Raw genomic sequence first — 15,358 nt, 5'->3', positions numbered from 1 at the left:
GTTCCCTGAGTGAGGGCTTCTGCCTTCCTTCTTGGGCTGTGGAGAGGTGAGTCCTGTCCTCCCAACAAGATGACCTGGTGATAGCCCGCCCGAGGCCCCACTGTAGCCTGAGGCCCTGCTGTACCTGGTGTAGAGTGAGTCCTGCTTGCTTTCTAAGGGGCGCAGAGCCAAGCAGGACTCACATGGGATTGCTGACACTGCAGAGAAGGACCCAACAGCACCGGTGCCCATGTGCCTCAGGTGACGAAAGGGCTCATCGGTGCTGCACAGGGACACCTCCCCCAGCCATGCATGCCCACTTCACTCAGTCACACCCCCACAACTCCATCCAGCCATATTGGTTGCACCTACGGCGAGCAGCTGAGCTGAGGCCCCCAGCTGAGCGACTCACATGGCCCTGCTGAAAATATGCACATAGGCCACATGAGGGAGGTAGGTGGGGATGCGGCTAGCTCCAACTGGCACACATCCCTGCTGCTGGAAGAGTCCCTTGTGGGACTTTGTCCCAGCCCCATATCACCATCCACCCTGCCGGCACCCTGGCTCTGAGCTGTCCCTCAGAGTGGAATTAAGGAATTCTTCAAAACGGGGACGGGGAGTGGGGGAGCTGTCCTGCTGAGCCTGGAGCTTCTATATCCAGGTCGCAGCTGGGAAAGTATCTGCAGGGATGGCCCTGGGCACCCGCAGCACCCCCTGCTCTGCCTCCCACTCTCTGGCCTGCTGCAGGGCAGAGGTGCAAAGTCTACGGTGGATCTTGGGGAGCCAGGGCCCTTCGAGGCTTCTTCCTGCTGCCTGATTCTTTTCAGGCTAAGCCTGATTTCTCTTCAACACTTTGGTGGCTTCTGCCCCGAAACTTCCGTGCTAAGTCCAGGTGCTTTTCAGCCTCCTCTGTCCTTTCCTCCTCTTCCATACTGGGCTTTGGCCCTCAGTAGTTTCAGGGTGAGGAGAGGTCCCCCAGGCACCAGGGAGCCTGCAGCTGGCAGCGCATGCATGGAGTTAGGGAGTGGGAGTCTGCCTGAGTCCTGAGCTGGACTCCCGGCCTCTGGCCTCTGCAGGTTCCACCCTGGCCTCCTTTCTTGATGCTCTGAGCAGCTGTGGATACTCTTCCCAGCTTCCCAGGCAGAAGCCAGCGGGTACCTACAATACCTGCCACGAAATACTCCTGCCCAAACACTCAAACCAGTTTAGCTCTGATCAAGCTTCTAGATCTAACTACCAGGAGAACATGTTAAACAACGTCGCAGGGTGCAATCAGAAAATCCAGACTGGGAGAAACTCTATAGGACAGATGACCTGGGTCCTTCAACAAATAAATTGCAAAAAAAAAAAAAAAAAAAAAAAAGTTTATGGATCAATTGGGGAAGTCCGAAACTGTCTGGTTATTTCATGTTAAGGAACGATTGTTGATTGCTTTTAGCTGTGACAATGGTAATGTTATGTTTTGTAAAAAAGGATCCTTAAGTCTTAGAGGTACGTACTGAAGCATTTACAGAAGACACGATGCCTGGGATTGCTTCAGCACAGCCTTGGGGTGGGGCAGGGGACAGAGGGCAGGACGTGGGGGATGTCGAGGAACCAGGGCTGGCTATGAGAGCAGCACTGCTGAAGCCTGGGTGACGGACTGAGCTTCACTGTAACACTCCATCCCTGCATGTCCTTGAAAATTACCATGACAAGGTCTAGAAGGGGATGAGGAAGAGGTGGCCGAGGCAGAGAAAGGAAGGGTGGGGAGGACAGGAAGGAGAAGGAAAAGAGAGGAGGAGGAAGGACGGGAGCAGGAGCAGCTCCGGGGCTGCCCTCCCGGCCTTGGGCTAAGGAGCCGCAGAACACGGCACACGCCAGAGCCGAGGGCTGCCGCCTGCCTGGCTCTCCCGCGGCTCGGCCCCTTCTCATTCAGGGCTGGGGCCACTGTCACTCGAGGGCAGAGCCGGCTGGGGGACGCGGCGGGCACTCACCATGGACAGGCAGCTCTTCTGCTCCCGGACGATGGCGCCAAAGCCCAGGAAGCCGGTGGCCATGACGAGCGCGCCCGCGAAGATGAGGATGTGGGCAGAGGCGGCGAAGGTGCTGGAGGCCAGGACGCCGAGGTAGCCGCTCTTCTCCAGCAGCGTCCACATGCCCACGGCCGTGACGGTGACGCCGCCCGCCTGTGGGAGACCACGGGTCAGAGGGGCGTGACAGCTGCAGCGACCACGCGCTGCCACGGGCCAGGCACTGGTGACGCCCCATCCCACTGGCCCTCCAAGGAGCAGGTGCCAATAGTTGGGTTACCCCGTTACAGATGAGGAATCCAGGCCTAGAGAGGTTAGGGGACGTGTCCAAGGCCACTCATGCAAGCAGGTTGCAGAGCCAGCGTTTGAATGCAGGTGTGACTCCTGGTTGCCTGCTTTGACTACAATGGCTGTGGTCCCTGTCATGAGACGGGGGACGGTGCCACTGTGGGAAGGAGCTGCGGATCTGAGTCCCTTGGCCTCCCCAGTTCCTGGCCACCCTGAGCTCTTCCCTGCTCAGGTTGCACCTTCCCTCTATCCACATTTCCTTGGTGGGGGCACTTTCGAATGCAGCCCCTGTTTACTCCTTACACTTGCCCAACTGGGAAGCCCAACTGGGCCTCTTATCCCAGTTCTACAGATGAAGAGACTGAGGCCCCAGGGGAAAGGTGGATTGCCGAGGTCCTGCCTCTAGTTAGGAACAGGGCTGGGACAAGAGCTCAGAGCCCAGGGCTGCCCACTCGTCACACTGCCTCCATCACGGAAAAGCCAACTGGGCAAGCTGGGGCGCTCTGGGACCACAGGAGGATGGAAGAGGACAGATTCCCTTTCAGTCCTGAGAAGGGGCAGGGACAGGACACTGTGGATTTGCAGGTCTGAGGGATGCCTCCTTAGCTGGGGGGCTTGGCTTGCCTGGTTCTTTCTGCAGTGAGGCCGAATAACCCTTTCTGTGATTCATACTCAGCAGAGCATAATGTGCGTGTGTGTTCATGCATGCACACGCCTGAGTGTCTTCAAGCTCGAGGTACCAGATGTGGAATGTTAGGGGAGTTTGTCCTGGATTTGGGAACAGGACCGTGCGACCTTGACCATCTCTACCATCTGCTCCTGCTCGGTGGAATTGTGTCTGCCCTCTAGTCTCCCTGCCTCACTTAAGGATGGTTCCATTTCCTCTGATGGGTGGTGGCTGCTTCCTTAAGGGGTCCTGGGTGTGGCAAAAGCTAGAGAAGACCCCCAGGCTCTGTCTACACCCTCTGATGCTTGTCCCTGTGAGGTGTTCCCCATTGCCCCCAGCACGACTCTCTGTGTAGCCTACCCTGCTCTCTGTTCTCCATTCCCAGATCTGTTCTGAGCAGTTACAGACCTCAGCTGAGCCAACGGAAGGTGGTTCTTAGCAATGAAGTTGCGCTAGGCACCTGTGTTACTCAGCTTACGTGCATTTGACCATCTCCTACGAGCTTTGCACCACATTATCTCTGTTCTGCAGATGAGGAAATTGAGGCATGGAGAGAATGAGTATGTGCCCACAATGATGTCGTTAGAGTAGCAGAATTGAGATTCAAACCCAGGTCTTCTGAGGGCAAATCCAGGACTCTGTCCCTGGACCCCACAGAGTGGGCTGGGCCTGTTCCTTTAATTACTTCTGCTTTCTAAAATATATATGATTTCTTCACAGTGCCACTTTACCTTCATTGGCACCTGTACCAGGTAAGAGAACCAGGTGGAAGGACATCACACGGGGCTGCTGCTGTGCTGCTCGGAATGGAACGGGAGAGGCTGATGTGCCAAATTTCTTTGATTCCATGATGAACATTTTTTCTCTCATTTTAACATCTCTAAAATTGGCATGCATCTTATGATAGATGGTATCGTATAATTATATTTGTCAGCACTTTTTCTTAGTGGTACAAAAAACAATGGTGTATCTTCCCATTGATGATATCTTAGATTGGATGAAGTCCTGGAATATATAACTTTTCACACTCTGTGTAGGTGCAGGTTATCTGTGGCCCACACAACCTCCATGACCAGAGAGAGATTTCCTGAGTCTGGGTCAATGGAATTATTTGAAGTGAGGATCTCCAACAAGATATCCTGCATGCAATTCTTTTTGTCCCCTATGGCATGCCTGGAAGGCTTGGGCAAAGGTCCCAACTTTGTATAACTAATTGCGTGACCTAAAGATAGTTCCTTAACCTCTCTGGATCTCAGTTTCTTCATCTCTCATATAAGGGAGTTGTATTAGACCAGTGGTTCCCGACCTGTTACCACTAAGAACCCCTTTGATTACTTCTTCCCATGAATCTTAGGTTTTGAGGGCTTTTGCCTACCAAACACAGTGCATTAATTAATAATTCATTTCTCATTTTTTATTAATCAAAGACATATAATTGTGCCAGGAAGGGATTCTGAACAGCATGAGATAGTCAGCGTGACCACACTGAGTTGATCTAACTTCAGCAAAAAGCCGAGAAACTTGGATTTTATTGGGTATAGTCTCTTTATAGAAATAGGAACATTATCCATTAGGTTTGTTAACCCTGTTCCCCCCAAACCGGAGCATAGTCTGGGCATCTGGATGTGGGACCACCATGAGGGATATGTTTGGCCTGTTGGGGACATGGAACCCACTGAGAATCTGATAAAAGGTTTGGGTCCCTTACCCAGGCAAGTTATCATCCACATAAGACAACACAGCAAACCTAATCCAGGTCCAGGGGCTGACGCTGATTCTCGCACCACGTAGTGAGCCCTGGTCCGGATGGTCTCTAAGGCCTCCTCCACCTCCGCGTCCCGAGGCCTGAGGAGCTGTGGAAAGCCCCGGCCACACCCCAGGCCAAGGAGAGCCTCTGGGAGCAGAAAGGCATGACCGTTTTGTAAATCCCCCACGTGGTCCTAGGGGTGAGAACCACGGCCTAGGTTTCCTAATTAACAGGGGTCCAAGTGTCCCATCCCTTTCCCCCAGTAGGTAGCACTGTCTGAATCTCACAGAACACACTAGGCCTCCTGGACATGCCAGTCCCAGGGGACTTGAAGCTTTGGGCCCTCTCCCCTGGAGCAGTTGCCTGGAGCACTGTTGACCTTTACCGGGGACTTGAACTCCATCCTTTCCCTCTGTCTGCATTAGGGTGTTTTCTTCGGTAGAAGTATTGGGGTAGAAAGTGGGGTAATGAGGAGCAGAATTGTCAACCTAAACTGGCAAAAATCTGATTATGTAAGAAAGGAAAAAAAATGGCTCCCAGAGAGAGGAGAGGAGCAGTATTGATCTCACTGATGGAGCGCTGTTCTGCCAGAGCACCTGCCAGGCACACAGAAGCAGGCTGAGCCCGCAGGGCAGCCAGGCGGCAGCTGGGCCCCAGCCCCAGGGCAGGGTCTGGGGGGCATCTGGAGGAACACGCTGCCCTGACTAAGGTCTAAAAAACAACAAATCCACACTGTTCTGAAGTTCAGAAGAAATCAGGAGATAAGGCTGAATCAGCACTTCCCTGGAGTGTTACATCCGGTGGGGAAGTTAGCGTCCGAAGGGGACACCAGATATAGTTAGCCAGAAGGAGCAAGTAGGTGTCAAGTCCTTCAGAGACCTCCTGCCTGGGACTTGCCTGGGACTTGGCTAGCTGTTTAGAAAACCCTTCCTCTGGACAGGAAAGTTAAAACTGCTGGATTTTGGAATGGGTCACCAGAGGGTGTTGTGGGAGGGCAGAAGTCAGCAGGCCTGGGTTCCAGCCCTGGCTATGCCCCTGACTAACTGTGACTGTGGGACAGACAGTTGGCCTCTCTAAGCCTCAGTTTCATCTGTTAAGTTGGTGGCACTGGATGGGAATATCTCTGAGGTCCCTTCCACGTGGTTGATGTGTCACTGTTAGTACCATGGGGACAACCATGTGCCAATATACCTCCAGCAAGATGCTTCTGGACCAGTGGCTGTGGCTTTCACTGAAGCCATCTGGAACTGAACAGGGAAAGAGGCACCAGGAGGACTGGTAGGGCAGGGGACAGGTCTGACCCCAAGGAGCTATTTCTATGGCCATTTGCACAGAGTTGATTCAACAGTATTTGGCTCTTTACAGAAACTGGGTTGGTTTTCGGAGGAATATTAACTGTTTTTCAAAGCCATAGGCTGTGGCTGATTAGCAAGAAAACCCTGCGAGGGAGAAGCTGGACAGCGAGGACACAAACGGGCCACCCATGCAGTGTGATTTTAAGAACTTCTCATTTATAGAAAAGAAACCTTGCCAAAATGTTGCTCATGCCATCACGGGGAAGGATTAACCTAAGCAACCCACATGCTTGGGGCCTGACAGAAATAAGGCAGCAGACCTGAAGGAAAGCAGGCAGAGGGTGTGAAAGGAACTGTGGGGTTGTGCTTTGTCAGGCTACCGTAGGGTTTCTGTGCCAGGAGCTGCGGGAAGGACGAGGGGGCTCCCAATCAGGAAGGGTCCCATGGGTAGGAGGGCTCTCCGTTCAGTGCAGGGCGCCCCTGGCACGGGGAGGCAGGAAGTGTGCAGGAGCCAGTGCAATTGGTTTATCTGTGCTTGCTGGCCCCTGCTGTGTGCCCGGCACCACGCCGGGCTGCAGAGGTTTTGGGTTGGATAGGTGCTCACCCATCTACAGCCACATTCGTCATCTACACTGCTCCTCCCCTGGCCAGTCTCACCAATGGCTTGTCGCCACCACCCCAGACCGGAGGCCGGGTCACTCCTGACCCCTTCCTCTCCTCCCAGCGACAGCCAGTTCCCATCTGCTCTCAAGCCCGCCTCCAGCTCCTGCTCCTGCTCCACCCAGAGGTCGCACCCTGTGCGTCAGGTGCTGATCTGCCACGGCACCAATGCCGGGAAATCGCCACCAGCTGCCCCCACCCAGAGCACCGAGCCCAAACTCCCTCGCATGGCCCCAAGACCCCGACACATCTGTCTCCCACCCGACGGCTCCATCGTGTTTCTCTCCTTCCTCCACACCTGGGCTTTAGCAGGCGTCAACTAAGAAGCTGCTCTTCTTGAAAACATTGTAGATGCCCAATAACCAAGGCGGTATAGTTGAGCATCCCTCATCTGAAAATCTGAAATCTAAAATGCTTTAGCATTTGAAACCTTTTGAACACCAACATTTCAAAGGAAATGCTCACTGGAGCATTTCGGATTTTGGATTTTCAGATTAAGAACACTCAACCAGTCCGTATTTCCATAAACATTCAACAACCTGAAAACAATATGAAATCCAAAACACTGTGGTCCCAAGCATTCCGGATGGACTGGCGTCCGCGTCCAAGCTCCTCTGTGTGTTGGCTGTGAATGTGGGTAAGTTCATGGCCTCTCCGGGCCTCAAGTTCCACACCTCTTACTCCTTTTCCCCTTTCTCACGCTGCTCTCCTCAACCCTGCTCTTCCACCGAACTCCTACACACCCCTCAAGGCCCATTTCAAGTGGGACGCCTGCTCTGACTCTCCTGCACACCTTCCTGTGCACTTGCTCCCCTCCTCCCAGCAGCCCCTCAGCATGGAGCTGGGTGCACCCTGCCTCCCCCAGAACCACGGACCCAGAGGATGGCCTGGCCCACGGGAGACCCACACTGAGTGTATGGGACTTGTGTAGAGAGCTTTGGAAATCAGGACATCTGCTCCCCACACCTGCCTGTCTGCCGAACTCCTGGGGCAACAATTAGTGTTTCTCTTACCTGCTCTATGTCCATTTTTATTTTTAGAGGGGCTCTCTGAGTCCCAGAGGGGAATGGGCTTTTCTCCAGGTGATTAGGAAGACCCTGGAAAGCCTGAGGTAACACACCCAGGGGATCTTAATGCCAGACTAATCTTTCATTATCCTCTTTCTCCGTTTCCTTCACCCACACCTGCCCCCACCTACCAAGGAAGGAAGAAAGGAAAGAAGGAAGGAATCAAGTCCAACCCTTTTATATTCTGCATAGAGAAACTAAAGCCCAGAGGTTACATAACTAGCCAGGGGCAGAGTGGGGACTAGAGCTGGAGAATCTTAATGTTCTGTTTGGTGCCCATTTTGCTGACTGGGCTGCTGACCCAAGCAAAGCTGCTTGCCCAGGAAGCAAGGCATGGGGTGTCTGGACTGCAGCCAGGCCGAGCGTCCCTGAGCTTCAGCAGGGGCAGCTCAGAGCTGTTACCGGCTTCATCCTGTCTTGTCCCACCCACTACGCCCTGTGCACACCAAATGTGCATCCCCCAAGTGTGACGCTGTCCACCTGACAGCACAGAGAGGCAGAGCTGCCAGGAAAGCCATGGCGGTTCGAGGCCACTCAGCACTTCAAGAAGGGGTACAGCAGAAAAACCAACCCCAGGGCCCTTGCCTGTTCTTTCTCAGGTGGCATGCCCTGGGAGGTGGGCAGAGGCCACGCTCACTGGGTCGATGGATGACGTGTGAAGTGAAGGGCTCTCGAGCCTCGGCATGGAAGTGAGCAGGTCACTCCTCCCCGAGTGCTGAAGGATCACTGCTCTGCTTGTGCTTGAGTCCTCCTCTTCTTGCCACCTGTCGTGGCCCCGTGTCTCCCTTGGGGGATCCTCTGGTGGCTGGCACTCTCAGCCCCCATGGGCAGTAACGGTCTCAGCCAGGACTCGGGCAAGATGGGGTTTCTGGAGCAGGGGCAGCCTCTCCAGCAAGGGAGTCAGCGGCTCCCTCAACTCTCCCTTTAGCCTGGCAGAGCTCCAGGGAGGTTGGATTATTAACACAGCCAAACAGCTAATTAAAATAATAAATTAGAGGACAACATTGCAGGGGTGATGGGAACTGCGTAGGGAGAGGGAGGGGAAGAGAAGCATGTACCAGGTGGCCACACAGGAAAGCTTGGGCCATATTTCCTTTTTAGGGTGACAAAGGAGGCAAGAAAGTGTTGGCGTTTTTGGTTCCTGACCCAGGGCTACGTCTGACGGCGCCTCCCCTGCTCAGTACATCATCTTGATCAACGCTGGGATAACTGAAATGCAAGGGTGGGGTGGGGTGGAGTGGAGTCAGGGATGGGTGACAGAAAATATGCCACCCAAATTCTGCCCATGTCGGGGTGGAGGTGGGTGGACTGCTCTGGGCTTTTCAAACTTTGGAATGTGACCCATTAATAAAATTTTGTGGACTGTAACCTGCACTAAAACGAAGTAAAAATAAAAAAAAAAAATTAAGATTAAAATAGCAGAAAAATGTCAGAGTGCATCACACATTAGGGATAAGTTTAGTTTCGTGAACAATGTTTCATGTAAGCATTTCTTAAGCTTCTATGTGTTTCTTACGTGGGTCATGATCCCCAAAGTCTTAAAGCCAGTGCAATGGACGGAGAGAGCTGTGAAGGTGAGGCGTGCCCATTCGTCTAATCTTAATAGTTCATGCACAGTATCTAAGTACCCAGCATGTGCCCAAAACTCTGCTAAATGCTTTTCTAAATATTAACCTCTAATTCTTACGAGTATTGGCATTTTCTTTTAACATATGAAAAAAGTAAGGCCCAGCGAGATGAAGTGATTTGCCTAACATCTAGTCTGCTCAGGCTGCCATAACAAAACACCACAGACTGGGTGGCATAAAAGACAGAAATTTATTTCTCACAGTTCTGGAGGCTGGAAAATCCAAGATCAAGGTGTCGACTGACTCAGTTCCTGGTGGGGCCCTCTTCCTGGTTCGATGACGGCTGCCGTCCTGCTGTGTGCTCACATTGCCTTTATTGCGTGCTCACGTGCAGAGGAAGAGATCTCACGCTCTTCCTCTACTTATAAGGCCACGATCCTGTCGGATCAGGACCCTACCCCTACGACCTCATTTAACCGTACTTCCTAAAAGCCCCATCTCAAATATAGTCACACTGGGGGTTAGGACTTCATGGATTTTGGTGGGGATACGACTCAATCCATAGCCCCTAATGTCCCACAGCAAATAAATGATGGAGTCTGCGTTTGAACCCAGACTTGAGCCCGAGTCTTCCCTGCGTGTTCTGCTGCCTTGCTGATCCAGGTCTGCCTCACAGATGCTGTGGGAAAGTGCAGGACTCACAGCAGGGGCCCCAGAACATGGGGCCCACACAGCGGCTTAGGGCTCAGAGATAGCTGGGCTCCAGCTCAGGGCTGTGCACACAGTGCTGCACACTCTGTCACCTGGGGCTTTAATGGAGCTGGCACAGCCGCTGGTGGGTCTGGGAGGGTGAAACAGGACCATAAAAGTGGGAGGGCAAGTGCGGAGGAAGCCCATGTGGGAAAATCCGGGAAAGCTGGGAACTCTGCTCACTGACATACCCCAAGCTCCCAGAACCGTGCCTGACACTTAATAGGTGCTTAATAAAAATTGTGAAATGAATTTTTTATTACTGTCATTATTATTGACCTGGTATTAGAAGACCTGGGTGAACTCGGGGGGCCTGTTCCCTGCGTGTAAAATGAGGATAACAGTGATACTGACCCTCAGGGTTGACCTGAGGATCCCATGGGGATGACCCAGGCAGTGACTATCCAACAATGCCTTACAAATGCTGGGCGTCACAGCCACCACAGGGTGACCCAGGGGTCCTTCTCTCTGGGCTGGATTTCGATAAAGAGAGTGGCGAGGCCACACACTGGGGAAGAGCTTTGTTCTGGGAGAAGGAAGCTTGTGTTTTCACCCTTCGCACGAGCTTGGGCAATCGCCTCTGCCCTCTGGGCGGCTTTCTGCACTCGGGCAGTGGGGGTGCTAGGCGGGGGCACTGCTGCGTGTGTCACAACCCACGAGGCTCAGGCGGGAGGACAGCCACTGGACCTCAGGGTGTCTGTCAGGAGAAACCTTCTCTTGTGGGGAAGGGATCCTCACTGGACAGAGCCCCTCCCCGGGGAATTCTGGTCCATTCCTGGGGACTCTGGGCTCTGCCTTGGGAGGAGATGGGCAGCAGCCTGCCCCGTGCCTGTGTCTGAGGAGCTCGTAGTGGGTCCAGGGTGCGGGAAGCCAGGACCCCCAGATTGGAGACTGAGGCCTGCACCCTCAAAAGCCGACCATCCCCCGAGGGGAATGAGGCACAGCTGAGTGGGTCCCGGGAAGGGGGTCTACAGCCAGCCCGGCCCTGGGCAGGGGTGTTTATAACTGGAAGCAGGGAGGTCTATATGGGGGGGCGCCCCCTCGCTGGTGCTGCCCCGGCTGCCTGTCTGCCCGCACTGCCACCCACACGTCCTTCTCTTGTGCTCCAAGATGAACACAAAGACCCAACAGACAGATGCCAGGTCCTCTCTGGCTGGAACGGACCCGGTGGTGGTCACTGTGTCCAGTGCCTGCTCCCTCCTACGGGACTGTGGCATAGGCAGGATGCGTAAGGTCTGGCCCTTCCACAGTCACTTTGGGCTGAGCCGCCACGCCAGCTGCCAGCCACTGGCCTCCTCTTCTGGGTGCCGTCGCAGTCACGCCAAGTCCCATTCCCTTCACCACTCTCCCAACAGTGCACTCACCACAGCCACCACTCTGCTGCTGAACTGGTGGCCTCTCTGGGCCTCAGAATGCTTGATGTTTCCTTATTCAACACGGCTGCCCCTCGCTGGTCTCCAGCTCCCACCATGCGTGTCTCCCCTGGTTTCCCTCCCATCTCCCCAACTGCTCCTTCCCAGGCTCCTTTGGGGCCTTGTCCTCTGACTCCCCCAGGGTGACCACTCATCCTGGGTTGCCTGGGACTTTCCTGTTGCAGCACTAAAAGTCCCACATCCTGGGAACTCCCTCGGTTTAGGGCAAACGGGGCCCACTGGTCACCCTGGACTACGCCTGGCCCGCGAGGATGCCCGCCTCTCCGTCTCGCCCCTCTTCTCTCTCAATCCCTGTGCTCTCCCTGGCTTTCTCACCTATTTCCATGGCTGCAGCTGCCATGTCGGTGGCAACAATCCCCAAGTCTGGGGGGCTGACCTAGCTCTCTCGAGATCCAGACCCATGAGCTAACTGCCTACTGGGCATCTCTGCTCAGATGACTCCTGACAACTCGACTGACCTCACCATCTGACTCCAAACTGCTTCTCGTTCCATCTCCTGTGACAATGAAGACCTCCGCCACCCACCCAGGAGCTGCATATCCCAGACCTCTCTCTTCCCTCTCAACCCCGCCAGTTAAGGGCCTAATCCTATCATTTTACCTCCTAAATCCTGGACTCTCTCCAAATATTTTGATCCCCACTGTCAGTCCCACAGTGCAGTGACTATCTTTCCCTGATCAGTGCAGTCCAGAGGAAATGTCAACAGTGGTCGTTCCTGGGACAGCACGGGGTATGATCAAATTGTGTCCCCCAAGGATATGTTGAAATCCACACCCCCAGTACCTGTGAATGTGACCTCATTTGGAAATAGGATTTTTGCAGATGTCATCAAGGTAAGATGAGGTCATTAGGGTGGCCCTACTCCAATATGACTGGTGTCCTTATAAGAAGAGGAAAATGCCATGTGGAGAGACACAGGGAGAAGCAGGTGATGACAGACGCAGAGCTGCAAGCCCGGGACTGCCAGCAACTGCCACTCGTGACCAGAGGCTGGGAAGAGGCAAGGTCAAGATTCCCCCCAGAGTCTCACAGGGAGCGCGGCCCTGCTGACACCCTAATCTTGCACTTCTAGCCTCCAGGACAGTGGGAGAGCACACTTGTGTTCTTTAAAGCCAGTGTATGGTACTTTGTTACAGCAGCCCTAGGAAACTAACAGTGAGATAAGGGCGTTTTTATCTTCTTATACTTTCCAGTTTTTTAGAGATTATTTGCAGTGCATACATAAGACTTTTATAATAATATAGTTATCCTAGTTTCATATCTATGAAAACATAGTTGTAATTAAAAAGAAAGGCTCACTCAGAAAGAATCCTAAACACGTCAGAGACTTTATCTCTGAGAAGCGACACCCACACAGGTCACTATCCACATCAATGCAGCTTTACTATTCTGTTGTCTTCACCATCGTGGCTTCAGTATTCCAGGAAACTCTTGTCCAGGAAGATAAAAGTTGCAAATAATTTTATTGTTCATTTCAGGAACTTTGCAAGAAGCATTTAAACAAACCTCAGATCGTTCAACTTTTTAATAGACTGACGATCTGCTCTCCAAGACTCACAGTGTCCGCCACCCTAAACCACCACGTCACGGTCCTTCCCTATCTTAGTCAAGGCCCTGCAGGAAAGACCCTGAACACGCAGACCTGTCCTCCCTTTGCGTTTGACTTTCTGAGACCCTCTGACTGTCACGGGAGAATTCTCCCTGACCATGGTCAGCAGGAGACCAGCTCTGCCCTCTTGGTCAGCTGATTTGGTGGTATTTTCAGGCATTCGACATCTAATATATTCAAAATATTGTATTTATCGAACCCCAGGAGGTTAGAAATTATCCCTGAATTGTAGCTGGGAAAACAGACTCATCAAGCTTAAGTAAGTTGCTGAAGGCCACCGCGTTAGTAGATGGCAGAGCCTAGGTCCGGCTGACCGCAAAGCTACTCTCCAGCCCTCCCAAATTTAGTGAGACTGTAATATAAAATACACATATTCCAGTGTCCGGCTGTTTTGGGGCACTGGTGGTATTCTGCTCCCAATTACCCAGATAATTGCCTCAAGTGGACAGACTCCACACTCCTCACCCAGGCAGCCTGCCTGAGGGGTGTCGCCATAGAGACTGTTCCATTGCAGGCAGCTGCCACCCGGGCCTCGGGACTTGCGTTTCTCTGCCCTAGGCCTGGAGAATGCTCACCATGAATAGCAAATGGGCTTCAGTGGAAAACAAGCCATTATTTCAGGCAGTCCTATTTCCAACAGGGCACTGGTGCAGCAAGTTAGCAGGGAAAAAAGAATCAGCCCTCTGCATGGGGGCTGGAACCCAAAGCCCGCTGCTGGGTTTATGCCTCTATTCAGATGCCATGTGCTACGGATCCCATGCCACCGCAGGCCAGATTCTTTCCTCCCCCCTCAATAGCAAATGCACATATTTGCTTTAAAGTAGGTAGAATTTGCCCATGGGTGGTCTTTGATTTAGAAGAAATCAACCTCAGAGTGGTGACCCACAAGAAACCAAGGTCGCTGGGTTCATTCGTGCTCGGGGAAGGGGTGTGTGTGCAGAACTCACTCACCCAGAAGAAGAAGTTAAAGACAAACAGTAAATACTTCAGGTAGAGGGTCAGCCAGTCTTGCTCGGTCTTGTAATGGGCCATGGTTGCTGGGCCTGCAAAGAAGACACACGTGCTGGGCCGGGGGTCCGTGGAGAACACCCCTGCCCTTCCCAGAGCCCCAGCTCCCTGGCAAGGCTCCCTTCAAAGGGCTTACTGGCCTGTCTGGCCAGGTGGGCTGGAGGCTGTGGGTATGCAACATGGGGCAAAGACGAGGGAAACGCAAAGGCTATTGCACACCTCCTGGAGGTGAATTTGGGCAGACTTTTCTAGACTTTTGGGTCTCAGTTTTGTCCTTCTGACACAGGTCTAAACTATAAGACTTCCAAAGACTTTGCCCTGGCCAGGTTGTGTTCTTATTCTATTCCCCTCTCTCATCAGTTTTGCAGGACACAGGTTTACCTGTCCCCCCCACCACATGCACATGCAGACACACAGACACATGCTCACATGCTCACATGCTTGGTGTGGCTGCTTTGCATTGGAAATCTGCACCCTGCATAATTTGAACAGGACATCTACCTGCATAGGCATGGCATGAGCCCCAAATCAGAGCATCTGTGCCGGAGAGGACCTCAACCATCACCCAGTCCACCCCGTCTGTCCTCTGCATCTCAACTTTCTAGCCGAGGAAGCAGGTCCAGACAGGCCCGGGGGGCTGGCAGGAAGTACAAGAGCCTCTGGAGGCTGACTCCTTGGGCTCAAGCCCTGATCTGTCAGAAGGTGTGTGGCACTCTGGGCAAGGAACCTGACCTCCTATCCTTCAGTGTCCTCATCTGTAAATGGGGATAATAATGTCTTAGGGTTGTTTTGAAGATTAACTGTGATAATCTGCATGAAGTGTTTAGTACAGTCCTTGTCACATAATAAGTGCTTAATAAATGTTAGCTACTATTATCACATGTCACGGAGCTGGGATAAGAACCGAAGACTCCAGTCCTAAAACTCCCAGGCTTTGCCCCAACACCACGCTCCCTCTCTTGTCCTGATGCCTCCCGATGGACTCCCTGGGAAGCGTGACTCAGTGACGGTGATGAAGGCAGACAAGGCCCACTGCGCCCGGGACCCGTTTTCCTCGGAGTCTGGAGCCCTCTGTGGTTTCCTCCTCTCCTTGAGCTGCACGTGCCCGGGTGTGGGCACACCTGCGCTCACAGAGTAGCTGCTCTTTAAGAACTCGTCCCCATTTTGGGAGCCTCTTTTATGTCAGAATCATAAGCGATGAGGCATCGGTTTTGCCCGTTTCCATCTTTTCCTCCATCATTCCCGTGCCCATCTCAGGCCCTTCTCTCTGGTCCT

General features: G+C 53.1%; 1 protein-coding gene across 1 annotated transcript in view; it reads right to left on the bottom strand.

Moving 5' to 3' along the window:
* Window positions 1–15,358, bottom strand: part of TSPAN11 (tetraspanin 11) — a 65,119-nt gene that overhangs the window by 25,769 nt on the left and 23,992 nt on the right. Inside the window, exons 2-3 of the mRNA XM_063076650.1 lie at window positions 14,027–14,118; window positions 1,956–2,147 (exon numbers count right to left, since the gene is read on the bottom strand). Of these exons, the coding sequence (XP_062932720.1) occupies window positions 1,956–2,147; window positions 14,027–14,107 (273 nt within the window). The 5' untranslated portion in view covers window positions 14,108–14,118. The remainder of the gene's footprint in view (window positions 1–1,955; window positions 2,148–14,026; window positions 14,119–15,358) is intronic.

The sequence above is a fragment of the Cynocephalus volans genome, chromosome 1 (genome assembly GCF_027409185.1).
Source record: "Cynocephalus volans isolate mCynVol1 chromosome 1, mCynVol1.pri, whole genome shotgun sequence".
Lineage (NCBI taxonomy): Eukaryota > Metazoa > Chordata > Mammalia > Dermoptera > Cynocephalidae > Cynocephalus > Cynocephalus volans.
Note: the sequence above shows the minus strand (reverse complement) of the source record. Positions and strands in the feature narration are given on the sequence as shown.